The sequence below is a fragment of the Lonchura striata genome, chromosome 1 (assembly GCF_050655825.1).
Source record: "Lonchura striata isolate lonStrDom1 chromosome 1, ASM5065582v1, whole genome shotgun sequence".
Taxonomy (NCBI): domain Eukaryota; kingdom Metazoa; phylum Chordata; class Aves; order Passeriformes; family Estrildidae; genus Lonchura; species Lonchura striata.
This window is the reverse complement of record NC_140703.1, coordinates 108,734,896-108,759,192: the sequence shown is the minus strand read 5'-3', so window position 1 is coordinate 108,759,192 and position 24,297 is coordinate 108,734,896. Positions and strand designations below refer to the sequence as shown.

The 24,297-nt window shown below is 33.9% G+C and overlaps 1 protein-coding gene across 18 annotated transcripts in view; it reads left to right on the top strand.

Moving 5' to 3' along the window:
- Positions 1–24,297, top strand: part of DMD (dystrophin) — a 1,148,985-nt gene that overhangs the window by 444,746 nt on the left and 679,942 nt on the right. For all 18 annotated transcript variants that reach the window (XM_077781657.2, XM_021553010.4, XM_021553014.4 and 15 more), the window contains 5 exons: positions 1,503–1,653; positions 6,545–6,664; positions 12,458–12,559; positions 12,705–12,812; positions 18,280–18,459. In XM_077781657.2, coding sequence (XP_077637783.2) covers positions 1,503–1,653; positions 6,545–6,664; positions 12,458–12,559; positions 12,705–12,812; positions 18,280–18,459 — 661 coding nt within the window. The remainder of the gene's footprint in view (positions 1–1,502; positions 1,654–6,544; positions 6,665–12,457; positions 12,560–12,704; positions 12,813–18,279; positions 18,460–24,297) is intronic.

Below are 24,297 nucleotides of genomic sequence, written 5' to 3'. Positions count from 1 at the left end.
CTCAGTGATAAATATGCCACTGTAGAGAAAAACAATGCAGTTTTCCACTTTATAGGGAGTTCTACAACTTTTAAAACACATTAAATTAAATTATTTTTTTTTTAATTTGAAACTTATGAGAACTATGTTATAAACAGAGGATTTTATTATCTCCTGAGGTATATAAATAAATACCAAACCCTCATATCAGATGTTTATAAAAGTATTTTGAAAGAAAGGAAGTACCTGGTGAATGGTAAGAAAGAAGAAGCATTCTTATGCTTAGGAATAAATTTGCTTAATTTAATTTAATTATGTTTTGTGATTATTTAATGTTTAAGTTTATGCTCCTTATTTCAGAATAATGTCAATATTTTGTATAATACATATTTCATAATTTTTTAAAATTCAGTTTACTGCAACAGGTTTTCTGTACAGTTTATTTAATTTATTGCTAAGAGGAATATCTCCAGGATGGAGCACTGTACTTTATAATAGCTTATTTTATAATATCAAGACAATAAAATACCCAGTTGAAAGTGAAGGACTGAGATCTGAGATCCCTAATCCCTTGTAAACCATGGTCTTTATTGAAACAGGGTATCATATTTTTGCACTCTATCTGAAATTAATAGAGAGATTAGGATGGAAACAATACTATATGAGTCTTCTGGTGGTTTTACTAAATATTTAAAATATAGTTTCCATTAACAAAAAAAAAAAAGAGAAAAAATGAAATTTGAAATCCTAGAATGCTTTTGATGAAGATTTTGTTTAGGAAAGCTTAGAGAATTTTGAAGGAGGCAAGTGTAAGTGAAAATCTGTAATGGATTTTTGGGCAGATAATTTTGGATCTATATGGACCTATCTATATAGATCCACATATCTATAATTTGATTAGTCAAAACTGAAGTATTTTCTGGTTAATTTTTCAGAGTATTTTCCATTGAATAACTGAAAATATAATATTCTTTCTATTTAATATCCTAAATTAGAGGAAGCCTGGTTGGGTCAGCTGTTTGTGCAGTTTTCGAAATACTTATAGTGGATAAAACAAGCTTTAAAAAAACAGGATGCAGACATTTTGAACTCCAGCTCTAATAGAAATGTAACTGGAACACAAAACTTTAGCAGACCAAATATTATATGATGTAGTCAGTTTCTAAAGAAAAAGCGTCAAAACAATTTGTGTAAATCAAAACTGTTATAAAAAAATTTCAGTTACCTTCTCCATGGAACCACAGAATGTGCTGGGTTGGAAGGGACCATTGAGGTCATTGAGTCCAGCTCCTGGCCCTGCACAGCCACCCCAGCAGTCACCCCTCGTGCCTGAGAGAATTCCCCAAACGCTTCCTGAGCTCTCAGGCTGGTGCTGTAACCTCTGCCCTGGGGAGCCTGTTCCCCTTTCAAAGCTTCTATGGCTATTCTGCCTTCAAATGTAACCTTGGGAAAAGCTGTAAGTACACAGGGCAGATGTTTCTGTTTTCTTCACTTATAAATTCTATTTTTTCTTTGTTTTACAGTTTACATAAAATCCTAATGGATTTGCAGAACCAGCAGCTAGCCCAACTTGCTGATTGGCTGACAAAAACAGAGGGAAGGACAAAGAAAACTGATTTGGAGCCCTTAGGTCCAGATCTAGAGGACCTAAAGCGCCAAATAGAAGAGCATAAGGTATGCTGTGATGTGCTTCCAAAAACATAAAACCCAAATTGGGTGGTTGACATTTTAAAATCTCTACTCCTGCCATTAGAGCATAGCAAAGTAATATGAAATCTTGATTTAATATTTATTGTTTGGTAGAGTTAGCAAGTTTTTGTAGGCTTACTTTATCACAACTGTGAGTTTTATTCTGATATAAAAAAAAATTGCTTTCTTTTTATATATAAGCAATATACTAGAATATGCAACTGTACCATCTTTTCATTACATCACAATGAAAAGATATAATTTTATTTAATACCTGTGTATTCTTTTTTTTTATCTTGCTTTTTTCTCTTATGTGTTGTAGCAGCAAAGATGCAGTAGTCAGACCATACAATATTGTTAAGACTCCAGAGATCCTGAATATATATAATGCACTGTAAAATGCACTATCTAACCGTAGAAAATACTTTTTAGTAGCATATTGAAACAACAAACAAAACCCACAGCCAAACTCAGGAATGGAGTATGAGATGGAATTTAGCCAATTTATTCCACATTATGTAAGTGTATTTTTAAATGGAAGAATTAGGGACTAAAAAGAGAGGATAGTTTGTGTAATAAATTTATTAAATGTAATGGTTTAAATTGCCTTGCTTGATAATAATTTAGATTTTAAAATAAATTTATATATGCATCTGTAGCACATTATGATGATAAGGAAATACAGAAAAATATAGAAAGTAGAGGTGATTTGTGAGGTGGTGGAGAATTAATATGATGACCTGTTAATGTCTCTACATCAATGGCTCAGAACAGTTCCTTGCCATGGTATCTTGAGAGATTTTAACACCTGATGCTTCTTGGCCTGTGTCAGTGCTAATCCAGGTTTTAGAGGGCAGATCATCCTGAAAAACAATTCCAACTGAAATCAGCCTGTACAGTTCTTTTAAAAAGAGGTCAAAAGCTGCAAAAGACTTCATGATGCACTTGTGTGCTAAAGATGATTTCTTTGCATTCTGATTAAGGAGTGCTGCTGAAGAAGAATACAAATTCTGCAGCTCCTGCTGCTGTTAGTGCTGTCTGTGCTTGCCCTGTGAGGAGATAATGCATTTCAGTATGTGGCTTTGCTAGCTAAGGACATTTTCTGACATTAATTATTTTTTTTCTTTTTTTTAAAGACAGAAGGTAATTATGAAATGGTAATTAGAGAAAGAATCATGAAAGATTTTGAATACATCAAAGACTTGAATAACTTTACTCCTATTTCTATGCATTTTATACTTGAATACTAACATAAAATGTAATACTTTTATTTATGCAATCTCTTTATGTGCTTCTTTCTAATACTGAGGAAAATGGGTATTTAGGTTCTATTTGAAGATTCTGAGTGAAGACATCTCTTTTCCACATGCTTGTTCTTCATTGTGGTGTGTTGAATAGTGAATATTAGTTATGTGTTACTTTTCAAATCTGTTTCATGTGCAAGAGGAAATTTAACTAGAAATTATGGAAATAAAATTGTTTGGATTTAATTTTATTTACATTTGTATTCATTTATCCCTTGCTTTATTCAGAAATCAAAGAACAAGGTTTTCTATTCTTTCAGTTATTGAAAGTGTCATATAATTTTATTGTATTTTACATACAGCAAAGCTACCTCCTATAGCAAGGGTTAAAACAATGGCATTTTAATAGGACATTTATTGCTTCATTACTAAACAAGCAATTAAAAAGCAGACCCCAACACCCTTCATATTTTCTCTTAGTCTCACATGAGTCTGACTGTATCAAAAAACAAAGTTTTGTAAATTCATAAGAGGAACCAAAAGTTTGAAGATATAAAAGACAATCATCATTTCAAATGAAACAGATTTCAGCAAACAGGTTTGGGTTGTTGTCATCTTGCCTCTGTCTTCTCTTTACCCTTTTAATTTTGCCTTCTTCTATTTACCTGTTCATTAGTAGGTACTTTTCACTAATTTATTTCATATTATGTATCCCCCTTTGACTTATGATTTCCATACATCTGATTCATTTATTCTATTTTAAAATGCTGTTTCAAAAATCTTGATCTTGAGTTCTTGTGAATGACACTTCAGTTTCTCTGCTGAGACATATTAAAAAACCCCTCAAAAAAACAACAACAAAAAAAAACCAACCAACCAAACAAACAAAAAAAAAAACAACAACAACAAAAAAAACCACTAATTTGTATTGGACATGGCAACCAACAATCAGACCAGAGAAAGAACACAACATTCTTCCCAGCATGCTGCTTGCATCCAAAATATATGAGCTTGATATCTTGATTTTCTGAGTGGACTGAAGTGGTGAACAAGAAAATTTTGTCCTTAGGAAGGTAGGGAGTTCTGGTAAGAAATCTGGCATAGTCAATATATTTTGGAAGAATAGTTAAACATTTCAGTAATTTCTTTTTCAGTAGTGTTTTAAGTATTTTTTTCTCCTGTTACAATTATCCCTTCCTTATAATTTTGTAAAGGAAGCAAGCTACTTTTCAGTAAAAATCTGAGGACTGTTGAGCTGTCCAAGCAGAATATTGTATTGGAAGTGTTATAATTAATTTTAAAATTGTGTTTTTAATTGCACTGATTTTATTATTCCATATATATTATTATTATTATTTATTATTATAGCATATATAGTTGGTAGATTTTTATAGTTTCATTAATAGCATCTAAGCCTTTTTTAGTGCCGCGATTTTTAGTATTTCAAATTAATTTCAAAGGTAAAATGAGACGCGTCTTCAGTGTCCAAATATCAGGATGAATTTGTCTTTGGGTACTTGGATGACTTTGGTAGGCATTTTTTTCACTTTGATCTAGATTGTGTTTGAGTTGTGTAAATTGTTATCTGAAAAATAGAAATTAAAGGAATTTTAGATTTTTCTGAGTTTCTCTTGTTGCTATATTTATTCATCAACTTCTACATCCATTTTAAGTCCATGAAAATTTGTTATTTCTCTAATAAGCTCAGAGCGACTTGTTAGAAATTTCCATTTAAATTATTTGAGCGGAGTGTGCTCTTGCCATCATAACTGTCCATCATAAATTCCTGTTCCAACAAGATCCTGTAAACAAACAATTCTCACCAATGAATCTCATGGTAAAAATAGACTCTTGGGTTATAAAGAACAGTCTTTTACTTCAGAGTAAATTGAATCCGCCAGAGGATTAGATAATGATTCAACATTCTGGTTCATCTGTTCCATGACTTCTCAAGTCTTTCACAATGTGTGTGAGACTCCCACCTCCAAAGTGCCATCCACTCCTGCTAACTCTGGTTTTGTTCTGGGATGCCATCTGTCAGATTCCAGCTAAAAAGGAACTAAAAGTCACCTTGTCCATGGCTGTAGACTTAGGGAGCAATGAATTTGTTTTGTATGGCTTAAAGAGGGGGTTAAATGTGGGGGAAATGAGCTGTATTATATACACTAATCCATGACCACTCTACCTCCTCTTCCCTCTCAAGTGCTGGATCATAAAATGTTGAGAAGTCTAAATTCCAGGGATGACTCTAACAATTTAGTATACTTCACAGTCCTTGAGAATTGTTTTATAGTCTAGCTCTCTGAAGCAAATGGTACTCACAGGCATGAAAGTCAGGAGGATTCTTATATTGTCTCAGTATGCCCATGAAAGAAATTAACTCTGAAATGGGTGGTAAGATATTTATGCCCTAAAGACAAAGTAGTCTGTGAGTTCCTTTCCCATTGCTTATAACAACATCATGTTTTGGGTTTAATTTTTATTTTTAAATAAAAGTAAGACATCTTAAATATAGTTTTAGAATGCACGAGCTTATGTTCAGCAAGGGCTTCATGCATGAGTGAATGACTCTACTTGAAAAAGCAGCAGAAAACCACAACATTGTGAAATTCAACATAATTGGTAACACAGTCAAGGTTTCTCTTCTGACAAGGCCATATTATTTTTCAGACTGTAACTATCCCACTATATATGCATTAATCCCTAGAATACACTCATCTGAAGTATGGAGAACATAATCCAGGACTTTGGCTTCCCCAATTCTTTTGTTGGTTTGAAGCAAGTTAGAGATACCTGAAAAGTATGTCAGACAAGATGGAGTCCTGGATACCTTGTTATTTATTTTTTTTTTTTTTTCAGGGGAGTGGTATGAGGTCTTCTCATGAGGTTTTAATTTTCATTACCAACACCACTTTAGCTCCTTTCATTTTTTTTTGTGTGTCCTCTTGCCGCACCAGTGCAAAGAAAGGAGAAAATAGGTCTGGCAGCTCAACTCAGTTCTCTGGTGCCAGAGCTGGGCTGGTTTTGATTTTGCTATCTATAGCAAAGAGAGGTTTCATCTTTCATGACAAGTGAGGGAAAAAAAAAATGGGCAAGCAAATTTTTCATCAGACATGCAGAAATCATTAAATGTCTTTGTTTCTTGTTCAGTTTCCTAGTCTCTGCAGTGAGTGAAAGTAGGGTGCTGTATGAGTTTCCTAATGGTGGGTCACCTCCTGATCAGTTTTCTCCTATGTGAGTAATGTTGTAGGGGTGCCTAACTGAAGTTAGTAAGTGCTTGTTTAATGAAATCTATGTGATTTTTTTGTATTATTACAATTTTGAAAAAAAGTATAATCTTTTCATTCATTAATATGAAGTACCAAATTGAATTCAGTGGCTCTTTAAAATCTGCAGGCTATTGGTATGTATAAATATTATGTGAATATCTGTAAATCAGCTACATAAACTCAACAAAATATTTCTGAAGAAAAATTTTCAGTCTGGAATATTGTATACATTTTATGACTTGTGAGTGACTAAGCTCTGGAATTCTTGTAGCCAGTGATGCAAGTTAATCAGTCAATGGTCTTTTTTTTTTTTTTTTTTTTTACTTTGGAACACATTCTGTAACACATGTGCTTTCATTATAGGCATTTCAAGAAGATCTGGAGCAGGAACAAGTCAAGGTGAATTCCCTAACCCATATGGTAGTGGTGGTAGATGAAAACAGTGGTGACAGAGCTACTGCTGCACTGGAAGAGCAGCTTCAGGTAATGACTAAATGGCACTGCCAGTTCCAAAAAAATGAAATAGGAAATTTTAATAAGCAAAACCAAGTAGTGAATGTGTTAGTGATCTACAGGACCATAATTTGTAGACAAATAATGGTGGTGATTGGGAAATATTAAGATTATTCTGTATTTTTCTAAAGCACTTTTGAGGAGAAAGTCATATGTTATTTCCTATTATTTTCTCATGCCTATGTTTCTTGAGAAACAAAGGGAACTGTAATTTAATTGAATTTTCTAAATGCAATCACTTGAGTATCTTTAAAAGAATAACATATTGGCGATACATTTGTTATAGAGCTAGCAGCCAAGATATTCTAAAAGTTATTCAAATATTTACTTGATCATAGTAAAAATTCACTATTTCAATTGCATATTTAAAATGTTGCTATTGCTGTATTATTTATATTCCAATGCTCTTACTATAGCAGCTGAATGAAATTGGGTAAATGAAGTCAATTATTAATGTTGAGATACATTGAAGGAGGGCTCTCTTGGGTTGGTGGTCAGCTCTCCAGGGACACAGCTCAAGAGGAGTTGCAATATTACAGCCAAGATTCCTTCTATTTTTCTCTTTCAGAAGAGAGAAAATGTTGTTCTTTAATTTTGCTTTATTGCCTAGGAAAATAAGAGTTTGTAGGTTCGAAACCATTAGCATCCAAGGTTTCTCTAGAGAAGCTATCTACATTCCAGCAGGTATAGCTGTAGCACTGACAGATACCTGTGTGCTGTCTTGAATATAGCTAATTTGGGTACCAATACCAGTAAATCAGTAATTGGTTTGGAATTTAGAGTAGGTTTGGCTAAGATGCTGAGCCCTGCCACTTCAAATGTAATTCTGACTTCTCTCTACTACAGCAACTTAGTCACTCAAGGAGCACAACCCAGCCAAGATAACAGTACAGCCTCTCCTGATCCATAATTATTAATTCCTTTTGACTTCATCTTAAGGGTCAGAACTGTGCTGCACCTGCCCAAAATAGTCTTAACCTTCCAGAATATCTTGCCAGACAGCTCCTTGGAATTGTTCAGTGGAATAAAGCAGAAACCTAGCAAGAACATGGCTCCAATAGCAAAACTAAACTTGTAAAATATCTTGAAGGGAAGAAGAGAGAAAATAATTAACAATATTTGATATTTACAGCACTTCATGAATAAGAATATGTAGAAATGAGAGTTTTCAGTAGTGCGAAAAACAAATGAAAGGTTGGTGGATTGTTAGACAACCTAATTTCACATCTTCAGAAAGAATAATAAAGGAACATCAGAATACACAGCTTCATCCTATGTTATTACAATCATTGGAAAGGTACCATTAGTATCCTGTGCAACATCTGTGGCTTGCCCGTATTGGAATAAAGCGTGAAATAGAACTCAGAAAATATAGCAATACCTTAAGGAAACATCATGAATAATAAATGTAAATTAAACACAGTGGAAATACACAATTTGTAACTGTACTACTGCAAAATGCACCAATTATTACTGTCTTGGAAAAAGTAAATTTCTTAGAAGATGCTAGATAAACAATTCTTGAGTCCCCTCACCCTGCAGCACAGGCTCTCTGAACAGAACATGGAATGCTGTGGAACAGAACATTTGCTCTTCTGTTATGTCCTTTATTCATAATTTCTTACAGAGGGATCTGAGAGAAAACATAAATCCATTGCTCTGAAAGTCAAAATATATGCAGCAATATTACCGATCTTATTAAAACCCAAGTACAGATATAAAGCCATAGGGAGAATATTAGGGAGCTGTGGAAACTTTTATCATTTAATGCCCAGGAGAAGGGAGTTACCATAGTCCACCTGCTCTCCTAGTGAAATGTTACACCTCTTTTTTGTGTACAAGAACTGTTTGGAATTTTTTTGTTCCATATCACTTGCAGTCTGAATAGAAAGCACAGGAGATAAAATGTGTTGACAGGCACAACCATTAGAGCATTTCACAAAAAGCACAATGGAGAAAAGTTCCAAGCTTGATTATGCATCTGTCAGTCTGACTTCTAAAAGTAGAACAAAACAAGAGCATGAACTGTCAGACAAAAGCGCTTAATAAGACTGGTTCACTGAGGTGCTGGTCAGGATCATATTAGGAAGAAAATGAGCATTTATTTCCATGTAATAGTCAAATGCACATTTTCAAGTGAAATTCAGTTTCGCCTTTCTTTTTGAGGTTTTCTTTTTTTAGATTCCTGAACTATTTTCATATATATAAAGATCTATGTATGTAATGTATAGGTGTTTATTTTTTCTAAGTGATTGTATAAGACAATTTTTTAAAGCCTAAAATTATCTTTTTGAGATTTTAAGTCTCAGGAAGGTTGACAAGAATCTATGCTGATTTTAAGTGAACAGTATAGAAATTCTTAAGTTTTATTGCCTATGCAAAAACATATCTATTTAAGAGGTAATCAATGGCATAGAAGCCGAAAGTGTCCCCTGAAACAAATTATTAATTTACTCTTGCTTAGAAAACTAAAATTAAATACAAATTTAGGGCTTTTCTTAGAAACAGCTGTCCCACTAAGGTACTTTGAGAGGCTACAGCGAGACTGGGTGAATGTGAATATTAAAACTACTTTTACATTACTTTGTTTACTTAATATATCAATGTGTGACATATTGAGAGACTCTTTATGCTGGTTCTAAGAACTCACTATTTAGACTTAAAACTCTAAGACCCAAATTAAACTCAATCTGCAGATTTAGCAATGCAGCTGTGGAATAAGGTTCAAATCTATATTTAGTGCTGCAAAATCAAACCACTTTAGTGGCAAAGCTGTTGCTGTACTCTGACTCGTTTTTACAGGAAAAATGGGGGGAATTATCTTGAGCTCACAGAAACGGCTAGAAAGCATACAGAAGCCATGAATGCAGGGAGATTTTGTTCCATAATTATACCCAGCAGACCACAGGTCTCTTAAGGACTCTTGTGGGCCAGCTCAAATTAGAGGCTTCCCCAGGCTCCAAGGGTCAGTGTCTGTGCTGGGAAAAAAAAGTTATATAAAGTGTATAAAATACTATTTGATGGTTTATTCCCCTGCTGGGGGAAAGGAGCTCAGAGTGTGTTTTCCTGGATTATATGTTCATATTATTCAGGGTACTGTCCACTGATTGAAAATTCTATATGGGCTGTTCTAGTAAAAAATACATCAAAATAAGTGAGGAATGTTAAAGAATGAATAGACTATTTCAGTTGACTCACTGAGCGCTCATGACAGGAAGTTACATCCTACAGACTTCGGGGATTTCCAAGACCTGCTCATCACAATATAATACTCCTGGTTGATGCCTGGGAAGTTGAAATCATCCATAAGGAAAAGGGCTACTGATCTAGAAATTTCTGCTAATTCTCTGTAGAATAGTTTACATCCAGGAATTCTCCATTGCAGATATCCAGCTGAGGGACTCATTCTACCAAATCTCATTAACATCACAGCTGTGGGACCTGACCAATGCTTCCAGTTCCTCCTGTTTGTTTCTCCCACTCTATGTGTTGGTGCATAAAATGTTGACCACTTGTGAACTGCACAGAAAATATACTGTTGTTTGGTAGAAACTTTATGAATGGGCTAAATTTCTAAAATAAATTCTGTTAGTTGCAGGCTTGCAGCACATTATTTTAATCCAGTGTTCCCTAGAGTTATGTCTTACTAATTTTCTTCTGTTCTTGTGCTTCCTTACTTTGACCTTTAAGCAGACGAAAATATTTCACCTTCTGCTTTTGATAGTCATATAAAATATTCTTTCAGTGTCCTCTGAGTAGAAAAAAAAAAAATCTTATTTGGCATGCAGATTTCTCTAAAAATATGCGTTAGGGCTGTAAGAAAAGAGAAAAGGCTTTTTTTTTTTTTTTTTTTTTTTTTAGCAGGAGGGTATTTTACTTGTTAGTGTGGATTCAGTCAATTTCTCTGAAAATTTGTTTTCCCAGCTGTTTGGAACACTTGGAGCAGTCTGAATTTCTGGGCATCGCAAAGGCTACTGTTTGATGTGAATAGAGAGTTGAAGTGGAGCACCATGTGATTTAGTATAATAACTGCTTTATAAATAATTGTCCTGACATGATATTCTGAACTTGAAACTTCATATCTTAACTCAAGTAAACAGTGTATGGTTGTTGTGGCCTTTCATGAGAAATAACTAGATTTAAGGTTCATCACAGAATCAGCACTTTTATCACTGCAGTTTGTTGGTCATTTTGCTTACTTTATTAAAAGTAAAATATCTTGTCGAATTATTGAGGAAAATAAAAGGTTCCATGGCTCTGAAATCATATGCTAAAAATGGTATTTTGTATTAACTTTTTTGCTGGGCAAATTAATGTATTTCTCAGAGTTAATGCAGAGCCAGATATTTAATATTCTCTTGAGGTTTTGGTGTTTTCTAGAGGACCAGACAAAAATACTTTTGGTGGTGTACCACAGTGATAATTGATGGAGATGTTATTGCAGTTGTTGAGAGGAAATTATTTTTTCTCACAGTAATCATTAAGAAAAGTCAGCTGCTTTGATGTGAGATATTTAAAAGTTACTCAGGTATGAGGATTTTTATATAATAGCTATGCGGAAAGATATGCTTATGATTTTTGAACTAGTAATTAGCAAGATAAAATATTCAACTGAATATTTTTATGGTTTTAGTGTCCACTAAATGGAAAACTGTATCTGCTGATCTTTTACTATGTCATAAAATTGGTAAATAAACAAATTCAGATGGCATTCTGGAATTTATTTTCCATATCCTAGGAAGTGAAACTTAAGTTTTTTTCTTCCTGGTAGAAAAGTCAGTTCTAATTTTAATCTTGGTTTTAAGAATCCAGTATTTGGATGCTAGATTTTTGCTAAAATTAAATTATAATCTCTATGAGGAATATGTAAATACAAAAGATATAGCATTATAGGGTATCTCCAGCTATAAGGAATGCATATGAGTAATGAAGTAAATAACTAAATATCAAAAAAGGCAGAAACTATTTTTGTCAGGATATGCTTTGAAGTGGATGAAAAATTAAGAACACACTAATATAGAGTGCCTTTCAAATGTTTATAAGAGATTTTTTTTTTATTATTATTATTATTTGAGAGCAGGTGAATAATTTGCATTTTTTGTCCATGGATAGTTAAGTCACTATAAACTATTGCAATAAAAGTTTTCTATCATTAGCTAAAATAAGGGAGGAGAAAACAAGATGGTTGGTGTTTTCTGTAACTTAAATACATACATAGTAGCATATGCTACAAATACGTGGGACATCTCAGCAGGATTTGTGCTGGTTTGGTAGTTTATAAGGGTGGTTTTTTTTCCAGTGCAGTATTTTAAAAGAGGTAAGAGCTTTGACCAACTGTACTGACAATGCAACTTAAAAGCTTTTTTTTTTTTTTTTTTTTTTTTTTTTTTTGCTTTGTACACATCTTTGGACATCATGTTTATGTTTCAAGTAGTTCTGTTTTGGGCATCTTAAAGTTTTGAAATAGAGTGGGATTTTCAAAGTGAGACTCAATAGAAAACTATCTGTAGATTAGTATTAAAATATTCAGTGTTTAAATCCATTGCTTTCTCTATTCTCCCCATTTTGATTTTATTTCAAATGGACCTAAACTCCATTTCAGTGTGATATGCAGCATATTTTAAGGGCAAATGCCTGCGAAAAAAGTGAATAAGGAAAATTTTTTCATGAAAATTTTGTAATGCCATAGGGAAAACAGCTTTCCTTGTTTAGGAAGAAAAAAGTGAACAAATGCTGAACACACTTTTGTTTCTTTCTCTCCAGCACTTTGGAAAACGGTGGGCAGCCATCTGTAGATGGACAGAAGAACGATGGGTCCTTCTGCAAGATATTCTTCGTAAATGGCAACATTTTGCAGAAGAGCAGGTGAATAGCTTCTTTTTTTTTAAGTCATAAATTGGAATGTTCTTCAAAACATTATAAGAAATATAATAATATGTTTTATTTATTTATATATGTAGATATATAGAAAAGGCCTGATTTAAGCTTTTTCTCTTCAATTTTGTTTCAGTGCCTTTTTGACGCATGGCTTACTGAGAAAGAGGATGCTGTGAGCAAAATTCACACAACTGGCTTTGGAGATCAGAATGAAATGCTGACCAACCTAAGCAAATTGGCTGTATGTATTTTTAATTTCTCTATTTTTTTGTTCAGCTTCCTTAATCTGAGTCTGTGTGCACATGGCTTTACCCCACTCTCATACCATACAGTTTCACAGATCTGTTTCACATCTGGGTGTGGGCTTCTCCTCCTGTGGCTGGAATAGGTTGTTCCATAGCCTTGCTGATAAAGGAACCAAGAGATAGAGGTGATTTTCTTGGTTGTATCTTTGGTCAAAAGTTCATGAAAAAAATAGCATTTGGATGTCTTGAAAATATGTATACTTTCTCAGTGAAAGTTTATTTATTGATACTGTTGGTGTATATATTGCATGTGACGCTATATATATGTATGTGCAAAGGAATTTGCATATGAATGTTATCTTATCCTTCAGCAAACCCTGCCACATATTCCTTGAACTTGAAAAATCTGAAGGCTCAGAAGTTATGAAAAGTTGAAATTAGTGTTACTTTACAACTGTGCCTCAGCATCAGAAATGTTGTTATGTGCACAAAATGCATCTATTTCACCACATCCTCCACCTCACTCTTCAGCAAATTCTCCACTTTTCATGGCCTTTATGTAGGGAATGTAGGTCTGACTGTGTCTTTAGAGGAGAAAAACTTGTGGCAGCCTAGACTTGCTAATGGCTTTAGGGCAGTAGGACCTGTGTAAAAAAATGATCCACTATGCACTATTTCTGTAATGATGGCTGCCTAGCATTTAGGGGAAAGGAAACACTCATGTCCATGCTTTGGTTAAAATAGGTGAATTATTGCTCTATTAGAAAAAAAAAACCCTGCTAATATTTTCAGGCATTAATATTTATTTATTATTAATTAGTTATTATTCACTAAGTAATAAATATGAAATATGAATTATATATTGTTCATTAAATATTTTTACTGGATGTCCATATCTTGGTTATATATATCTAAGGCTTAATCTTAAATTTTAAAAAATTAATTTAGGATTTTTGTCATTCTCATCATTCTGTATTAAAAGTAGCAGCATTCTGGCTATGGGTCAATAAAAATACCATAATATTTATGAGGTTTTAGTAACTGTCACATTTTTAAAATTTATTCCATTTTATCCTCACATATGCAAATGTATAAAGTTTTAAAAAATAAACTTACAGACTAGTTGTTTAATTCCATTATAGCTGGTCCAGAATTACTGGTAGATGTTCCTTTGATTCATAGAATGACTCAGCAGTTAATTTAAGAACCAAAAATTTGATTTTTAGCATAATCTTGAGGCACTAATTATTACACTGCTAAATATGGATTTTTTTTCCCCCCTCTCCCTTCATTTTCTTTCAGCAATTATTTAGGGGTTAATATGCATTCAAAAGTAAAGACTTGGATTTTGATTAAAGATTCTTTACAATTAAGTAAATTTCTTTGTAAAGGAAGTACAACATGTATTGCCTCAGTGTATATAACTCTTGGAAATTCTAGCAATCTAACGTGAGCAGTCTTGAAGCAGACTTCAAGCCAGGCTTTTAATGCAGGATGGATTAGAGACATCTCAGGAGGCTTTTCAGTACCTTCATGAGGAAAAATGTTTTACAAGAGACTCAAAAAAGGTATACTTCTGTATTTTAGAAGGCTGCTAGATGATGTAGGCACAGAGGGTTGAAATATTTGTCACAAATTGTGAAGTAGTAGGCTATTAAGGGTTTGCAAGTGTTAGGGCTACAGCTAGTTTGGGTACCTTTCAGAATTGCTTGAAAACATGATGTTAAGAAGGAAACAGTGTTGTAATATTTTCCTAAGTTTCACTAATGAACTCTTATGAAGTTAAAATTGTGTTAAAATTATGCCATCAGTTTAAATGGTTAAGCATTATTGTAATGAAATAATTGTGGTCTTTCACGAAACAGAGTGAACAACATATAATAGTAAATAAAATGCTTGTTCCATAGCCCTGAACCTCTACAAGAATCCTATCATCATATAAAAGAACAGGTGGAGTTTATTAACTGCAACTTACTCTTATTTACACACAAATAACTTTGATCTTTTTAGAAACATGATTCATAGCGCAATAGTTTGGGTATTTAAATATTGGTGGTATGCTAGTAGAAAACTTCCTCTTTAGTGATTTGCAGCAGAACAGCAGATTTTACTTCTGGAATTCCCTCTCTCAGGTTTCAGACCTAGTAGTAGTCATTTCCAAATTCCAGTGGGTATGTGTTTTTACACTTACACAATGCCAAATTTTGATAGAAGTTTTCTGTATGACAATTTACTGGTTTTATCTTGTCTGAACCTTTGGGAATTTATATTAATATATCAGCCACATTATGTTTTTTTGAAGGGAATATATTCTTGGACTGGCTTGTAAAAATAGGGGAAAATGGGATAATGCTGTCCTGACCCTGACATGTACATTGTGCCTGTCTTAGCATATTTTATTTTCACATGTGTTTGAATGTAGTAGAGGAGAAGCTGTCACCAATATAATTATAATTAGGTCTGAATTTTAAAAGCAAGTTTGTGAGGGAATAAAAATGTATATTTTCATTTAGAATAAAGAAAAGACGTTTATATTCTTAACAATATGATATCTTGATCCCTCAGCTTTCCAGTCATTCCAGCAAGAAATTACAGCATTAGATGTTCCTGTTAGACCTTAAAAATTTTAGGTTGAATATTGTAATATGGCATAAGAGCTTCCAGCCTATTTCTGCCTCAATAATGTGCAGAACTTTAGAAAAGATTATGATTGTGTTCTTTAGCCAGTCTCTAACTGGAAGGACATTTCTGAACGTAATTTATTAAACCATTTAGCATTGTGACTGTTGATTTGAAATTCTACAACACTCTTACAAGGCCCTCAGTATTCTAAAATGTGAAACAGGTCTGTTGAGGTACTATTCACAGTAGGAAAAAAAAAACTTGGCTTTTAATTCACATTTAACAGGGTCGCAATTTCTGAAGGAAACTTCAGAGCACATCTGCCTGTTCTGGTGTGGGGTCCTCCACTGGTTGCAGTTTATTTTAAAGTATTTATTCAGTATTTTATGTGAAAATTTGTCTTTGTCATCAGCTCTCTTCTGGGATTTTCCAAGTTTAAAGGTCAGAAAAACTGTTGAGCAGGTAGTTGCTCCAGTTCTTAAAATAATTCCTTAAAACAACTGGGCTTTTTGTGGCTTGTTTTGTTGGGTGTTTTTTTTGTTTGGTTGGTTTTTTTTTTTGTTATTGTTGTTTTTTTTCTGCCTACCATTTATTCACTGACTCTGTAATTTACTTTAATTCTTACATAGGGTGTTGGGTGAAACAGAACATGGACTAGCTGGAAGATGTGATGCACTGAGCATGTAAATGAAGTTGTGGGGTTTTTTTGTTTTTCTTTTTTTTTTAATAGAAACAAATACTTAGAACTGAGAGCTATTGCAACGGTGTACAAGTATATAAGATCTACCTCTACATATTTATAATATATATTCAATTAAAACAGAGTTAAATATTTTCTTACTTCACTTAACATTTTTGGGGTTTTTTTTTACATATAGCAAATAAATTAGATATGACACAATTTTTGAATGTAATAAATTTATTTGCAGCTGAAAACTAACTTTACACTGGATATTGCTGGTTAGACCATTGCAGTAAGCAAAGTAAGTTTTTGATCTTTAAGGAGAAGAAACAAGCAAGAACTAAAAATTTCAACCCCCAAAAATAGAACCACATTACCAAAAATAAGAAAATCACTTTATAATGTTCAAATATCAGGTTTTATAGTATGTACTTGACAGAAGTTATGACTGATATATTTGCTAATTAATTTCATAAAGGAAACTATCATGTCTTGTCTTCTAAATGGAAAATTGCATATTTTGTAGTTACTATTATTATTATTTTAAATATATTATTGTATTGGAAAAAAACCCAGAACATATTTTTGGTTATTGTGGCACATTGACAGGTTTTTAATGAAGGAATGTGAAAAGTGAATCTTCCAGTCTAGTGTTCCAGATTGACTGTAGCTGTCACAAAAGCATATTAAATTGCAGTGAGAAGTATCTTTAAAAGAAATTTTTAGCATCCTTCTTTTTGTAGTGTTTCACTTCCTGCTTGTGCTCCAGGTACTTTGGATTGATGCTGAACTCACGGGTGTGTTATACAGCTGTTGTGGGCTCGACTGATTGGAAATCAAACATTGCTCCTCAGAACTAACTAATGTTTCACAGGATATCATTTTTTATTATTCCAGTCAGTGTATGGTGGTTCCCACATGATCTTTTTCTGACGCTGTAGGCGTAAAAAAAGGTCAAATATAGCAGTGCTTGAAGCTTAACATGCTAAACTACTTTGCATCTACTTTCCTCCATCTGTTAGGTCTCCTACTATTCTGAAAAGAGATTCTTCAATATAAAGTTAGCTTCTGCTTCTCAGGGATAAATAAATTTAATTTTTGATATTAGCTGTACCTACCATTAGTAATTATGATGTTTCAAATCAAATCTGATTAGAAAGAGTACTGATTACAAAGGCAACGAATCTGTCTTTTGCTGAGTTGCATTTTTAATTACAATTTTGGATTACATAGCTGTAGGAAAGTATATGTAGACTAAATTTTGTTGTCTAACCACTTGCTTGATTATCCTTTGCATGCCTTGGGGATTAGAATGCAATTCACAACTGCATAGGGAGTTCAAAGTTTGGCCATAGTTACCAGAATTAGGGTGTAGAGAATAAATGTTTAAGGAATGGGAAATTAGTGCAGTAAACCAGTTAAGGCTTTGAAAAGTTAACCCAGGTAAGAACTGGAGCTACGGATGATCCTTGGATCTGTGCCTGTTTCATAGGCAGATTGGCATGTATGAATCTCAGGAGTTTCAAGGTTCCTTGGCACACTGTGTTTTGGTTTTATGTTTGTTTGGGTTCTTTGTTTGGGAGGGGTTGTTTTCATTGCTGGTTGGTTGGTTGGTTGGGTTTTTTTGGTTTGTTTTTTTTTTTTTTTTTTTTTGTGGTTTTTTTTTTTGTTTTTGGTTTTGGTTTTTTTTATGTTTAAATCCTGGTTTGGGATCATATTTTACTTTTCTAGAAAACTCTTCTTTCAATATGCAATATATAACAACATATATTGACACTTAAAAGAAATATTATTTGTCATGTTGATATAGTTGTCAACATGAGTGCAGTTTTAAGGTTATTCCTGTTATACACTGTTAGCTTTTTGATTCATGTCATCACCTGAAGCCTGCTGCGAAGTTTGGAGTTGTTCCACCTGCCATGTTATGTTGCTATGTAAGCTCTGCTTATGGAAACAACATTATGGAATTATAGGAGCCCTTAACCCATTTTCAGCTCTTTATGATGCTCTCCTTGTGATTTTTCTTCTTAGTTTGTTGGTCTTCCTTTTTTTGTGGGTGTTTTAGTTTGGGTCGTTGGGTTTTTTTTTTGTGTTTTTTATTTTGTTTTGGGTTTTTTTGTATGAATGTGTGTTCTTCCTTCTGTTACTTTGTTTAACAGATCCTAAAAGGAGATTTAGAAATGAAAAGGCAAATGATGAGTAAGCTGAAGTTGCTCAGCCAAGATCTCCTTGTAGCTGTGAAAAATAAAGCAGTGGCTCAAAAGCTGGAAAGTCGTCTTGAAAATTTTGCCCAGCGCTGGGAAAGCCTTGTGCAGAAGGTGGAGAGCAATTCTAAACAGGTTTGTAAAATATAGTTTTATCAGTTTATGACAATCAGGTCCTTTGACAGTCAAATGCTTGAAGTAGCTTTGGTGCTGTTTGTCATCTTGTTTTAATTATTTACCCTGCAGGATTGCTTAAGACATATTTTATTTTTAGGACAGCATAGTACAATAACAATATAATTTTCTAGAATTTTATTTATATATTTAGTTTTTAATCTCTAGTTGTAGTGCTGATTTCTTTCGTGGGTTGTTAACTATGTTTTCAGGGATGATATAAACCATAAGGAAAATACCTTTCCAGTTAATTTATTTTTAACCTATTATAACACATTTTTTAATAGATGTCTCTTTGAAATAGCACAGTCTGAAATTAATGCAAAAACTGTCTGCTAGTTTGAGTGAAATTGCTTTTTTTTCCAACATGAAAAAATAATAATTGATTGCTATTTTACTTCTGTATATGATATACTGATTTGCAGATTAAAGAGAAGCTACAAAAAAGAGAAATTTCTTGGTAAAAAAAGAAATAAATCTATACCTGTAACCAAAGTGCCAATAAAAAAAATATAACCTGCTATTATTTTGACCACTTTATGGTAACTGTAATATATTAAAAGAAGGAAATGAAGTTTTTAAACCAGGTAACAAAATTCATGCTCTGGTGTAGTACCAAAAAACCTATATCTAGTTATTTTGCCTAGATATCTTGTTAGCATTTCTTTCTTACTGGGTTTAAACCCAAACCAGGTCCCTTTTCCCCATTCCATTATCTCACTAATACTGGGTTATTTTTGAGCTATCGTATGACTGTTAAAAAGGAAATGGATATTAAGGTTTTTTAATTAATTAGCACAGAGCAGAATGTTACAGCAGGTACCTCTATCCTGTCCATACAGGTCTCTCACAGTTCTGGTCAGTTTGATTCAATTCCCTATAGCATGCAATTCCCTAGAGCAAATCCCTTTTTTTGTTGCTCTCTACTAATACTTCTACCAAATTATGTTTGGGTAATTAAAGAAAAGTTGCTATACTTCATGTAGTGATATGAATCCCTCTTAGTACCCTTGATTTCAACTCATACCTTAATATTTTAGCTTGCTCTAAAAAAAAAGCAGTGGAGTTGGAAAAATAAGTTTGGGAGAATATAAAAGAAGAAACTGGTGGAAGGGCACAATTTCAGTTGGAAAACAAAACCATATTGTGTACACATCATTTAGGAGTTGAAAATAAGATTTAGTTACAGTAGAAAACCTCCTGTTTCAAAGCAAAAGAAAATTCCAGGGATTCATTTTTAAATTTGGGATGTCTAAGGTCACATGATTTGAGGAAGTTAGTAAATCACTCCAGATTGTTCACGTCCTGTTCAGATTGGTGATGGCTCCTACAGGCAGTCACTAGTTTTGAAAATGGAACTCAGATTACAGAAAATGAAGTGATCAGTCCTGAGGCTGTAAACATAGATCAGCACAGCTGGGAGATTCTTTGGATTCCCATCACAGTGTAGCTGTCCTATCACAGCAGAATATTTCTGGGGATAAGCTCTTGCTCCAAAGAGAAGTTACTCTGCTTGGGATAGAAGTGATGTGCTGTCATGGTAGTGTGGTATTCACATTCTCTGAACAGAGAGAGACAGGATTCTCTCACCCAGGATTTTTCCTGGGAAGTTGTGAGACGCAGTGAGAAAGCTCAGAGAAAGAAGAAAACAATTCTTATCTCAATTGGCTGTTCCTGTTTGGCACATGTGGAATGTGTTATGAAGATTATTTACCAAAGAGTGATTTGTTAATTGGTGTGATGGTTGTTTGGATTGATTGGCCAATTGAGTCAAAGCTGTTTTGTGACTGTCTGGAGACAGTCACGGGTTTTTCTTGAGTATCTTTTTAGTGTGATATAGTTCTAGTATAGTACAGTACTAATGTAACATAATTTAGCTTAATAAAAGCAATTTATTCAGCCTTCTGCAACATGGAGTCAGAGCGCGTTATTCTCCATGCAGGGGGGGTCACAGTGCTTCAATGTGGGAGTACTGCTTCACCCTCTGGAAACATTGCACAGTTAGACCTGGCTCAAGGACCTGTTCCCAAGACACTGGTACACTGTTCAGACATATTTTCTGTGAAATACTGATGGTGTACTTGTCACCATGGGTTTCTGTCTAGGCAGGGCAGGTAATTTCAGTGATGTTTTTACATGTATTCGTTACAGAGCTCATTTGTGTGTTAACAGTGCAAGAAAAAAATGCGAGATCTCGTTATGTTCTCTAATCATGAATTGAGGAGGAGGAGGAGGAGACTTTGAAGAGGGTGAAAAATAGAATATTTTCAACTAAAATCTATCAGAAAATGCACATTTTATTCACCAAGCTTAGCTATTGCCTTCAAAATTAACTTTACATGGTTTAGTGGTGGACTTGGCAGAGCTAGGTTAATACTTAAGCTCAATGATCTTAAATGTCTTTTCCAACCTACAGGATTCTATGATTAATAATTTTCATAGGGCGCTCATAATTGCATTTTTGTCCTTTGTTATTTCCCCTCTTAATAAAGTGTCACCAAATGATTAACTTGTTAACAAAATAAGAAATTAAATGGAAGAGAAAACCTCAGGCTCGGTTAAAGATGATTCTCCAACTAGACATATAAAGTAGTTATAAATCCCAAAGGAAAAGTGCAGAAAGTAGAATGTGAGTTCTCCCACATTTGGCTGAATTAATTGTTCTTGAATTCAAGCATCTAGTCAGAACACATGGCTGAAGCTCCTGCTACAATTGACTGGATGGCAACGGTGTATGAGAGAAAGAAATCTAAAAAGCAGTTTGTCCTCATCATGAAAATGTCAGCTTTCCTTCACTGACCACACAGTGGAATCAAGGACAAGGACAGCTTGTTTAGGCTAGATGCAGAGCTTCCAGAAACTCTAAACCAGCTTTTCTGAGTTCATTATGCTCCACTAAATTGTACTGAAAATCTTTCCAAACTAAAGAAAACACCATTCCTCATCTGAACTTCCCCACTCACAGAGATAAATTTCATCAAAGAACAGATGACAGCTTCAAACGTGAGTGTAAAGGAAAATTATGAGTTTATCAGGACAGAGGGCACTTCCAAAGACAGTAATAAATGTTGGCATTAAAGGAAGGCTGATGTATAAATGAGAAATAAAATGCCATAAAACTACTGAAGTGCTATACACACATTGTACATATGTTTGCCTATAGATGATGAAAAAATTTGAATTTGTCTGCTACGAAAATAAATGAGTTTTAACATGTTTCAAAGATGGGTTTGATGTGAAACTGCTGCCAAACATTGTGTTTGGAAAGTCTTTTAATGTGCACCCTTGTGAGTCACCTTAGCCCTTTCTGTATGATTTTCTAGTGGGTTAAAGCCCTAATGTATGTTATCCCTTCTCAGAATCACATTTGCTATTCAGGGACTGAGACATATGAAGAAAATATAGAGTTATTATTTGCATTGTCTTTGAATAATACATGAAACACACCAGTTTTGTGATTAAAAGGAGTTTGGATTTTTTTGGGGTGTTTTTTGGTGTTTGTTTTATATTTTGGTTTTGTTTTTCTTTTTTTCTTCTTTTTTTTTTTTTAAACCAGGTAAGCCAATAAAAGTTAGTTCTATTTTTGTAATTCTATTTTGTAATTCCTAGTGATTGTGCTTTGCACATTAAAGTGTATGCAGTTTAAATGTGAACCATCTCCATCTTGAACATAAGGTTGCAATCTACCTTTTAGTCTTACCCTGTCTCTAATTAGAATGAGTATGAACTTCAAATTCACATCTCCATTCTCCTTTTGAAACACATAGTATTTAACCTCCACTCCTGTTGATTAAGCATGAAAAACACTTTTTTATTGTTTTCACATCCAAATCATTACCCCAGACAGCATCGTGCCTTGACTGCTCTGAGCAGTGATTGCACTGCCAGCTCTGGAAGTCCAATTCCCCATCCCCAGCTGCTGCTCCTGTAATTGGTATTGTCTGCAGATGATTCCTACAGTGCCCTAGCTGTGGCTTATTCTGTGTTACACCTTCTTCACTGGAAACTCTGCCCCTGTATTGATTAGCAAATGAAAACATGGCAGGATATGACCCTGGGTGTCTGAAACATCATCCTAGCATTGATTTTTGGATAAAACAGAGTGTAATAAGAATTTTATGGGAAGAGTAAAGAGAGACAGAGAGACTGTACCCAAAATTATATATTAAGCAAGAAACTCTTTCTGTTCTAGTGTATAGTCAGCTCAGGGAGAGATGACATCACGTTCTATCCTCAAATATCATGGAACCCTAGACATCAGAAGCTTTAACTTGCTTTTCCTTCTGCCCTCTAATTAATTAAAATAAAGTGGGAAAGGATGCTGTATAGAGTTGCAATAAAAATGTATGGAAATGCTGGCTTCATATTGTCAGGATTTCTGTAGGAAAAAAGTATCAAAATCAATACATCTTGTTGAGAGAACTAAAGCAAGAATGTTACGACATAAAATTTTAAAAAGTCAGCTGGGTGTTTTTCTCTTCCAAAGAATTTTGTAGTTCATGCATTACCTAAATTTCTGTGGGTCACAAGCAGCTCATTCAATTGTCATAATTAATCCATATATTTTTTTAAAAAATCTCCTCTAAATCTAAATTTTTTAGTCTTAGCAGTCTAGCATCTGCTCTAAAACAGCTGCCTGCTTCTCGAGCTGGAAGCACCACACTGGGGTAACTGCACTGTGTAAGAAATACTGCCAGTTTACAGTAGTAAAGCACTTCCCTACTCATCACTTCCACAGTCAGCCTGGACAAAGAACAGGAAGACTTTTGCTTGGAAGACAATGGGAAGAATTCATCAGAGTTGGCAATAATTTGTTGGGGTATTTTTTCAGGTTTCTTGGCTTTACTGATATTGTCTGCTGGGAAGAGGCTGCTTGCTAACAGTGTTTCCTTTCCTTGTCATTCCATTTGTCTTTTTCAATCCAGGGAAGCATTGTAGAGAAGGTGTTAGACCTGGTTGCCTCTTCCATTGTTTACAGAATCACTTATGTCTCAATACCTAAGTTGACTCAATTCTCTTACTGAGTTTCTGGTGCAAGAAGTAATAGATAATTTATGTATGGGTAAACAGTTTCATGGACTTTTAGATACTGGCTTGTCTGTTGTTGAATTGGGCACTCTAATGATTGCACATTAGGAAAAGCAAAGAAGCAGGGCTTTTCAGGTGCACACTTTTTCTTCTCCTGGTATAATTCTTTTCTTTTATTTTCCATTTCACTGCCCTTAAACTGGGAGGTTGTCATTGGAGCTGTAACTAGAGCGTTGTGACAAATGAGCCATCATCTGACAGAATCAAAAAAGAAGTGGCCTTTTTCTCATGATTTAAGGGATTTAAAAACAGCTGCCCATATTTGAGTTGGAAAATGTTATACTGAAAAAAGTACAGATGGGCAGTACAAGCAGTGTACAAAAAAACTATGAACAAAAAATATTTATCATCACTTTTTTTAAATGTAGCTGAGCTATACAAAGGGTTTTTTTAAATATTACCTGAGCAAAGCTAAATGCATTAGACAGGTAGTGTTTACAGTGTTACATACCATTGGTATTAGTATCTGGTGTGACCCCTAAATATTGTTTTTTAATTATGGAACAAAATTCATGCAAATTAACTTGCTTTCTAGTGCATGTGTCCTAATTTAAGATTTCCAGCCAGAAAGTTACCTGCACTTTCATGCAAGTATGTTATGATGTATTACATTCTATTTGAAATTTTTTATTAATGGTAAGACTAATAATTTGTAATTTAATGCCATTTTCATGCTTTTATCACCTCTTAAGGAGCAAAAACGGGGAGCAA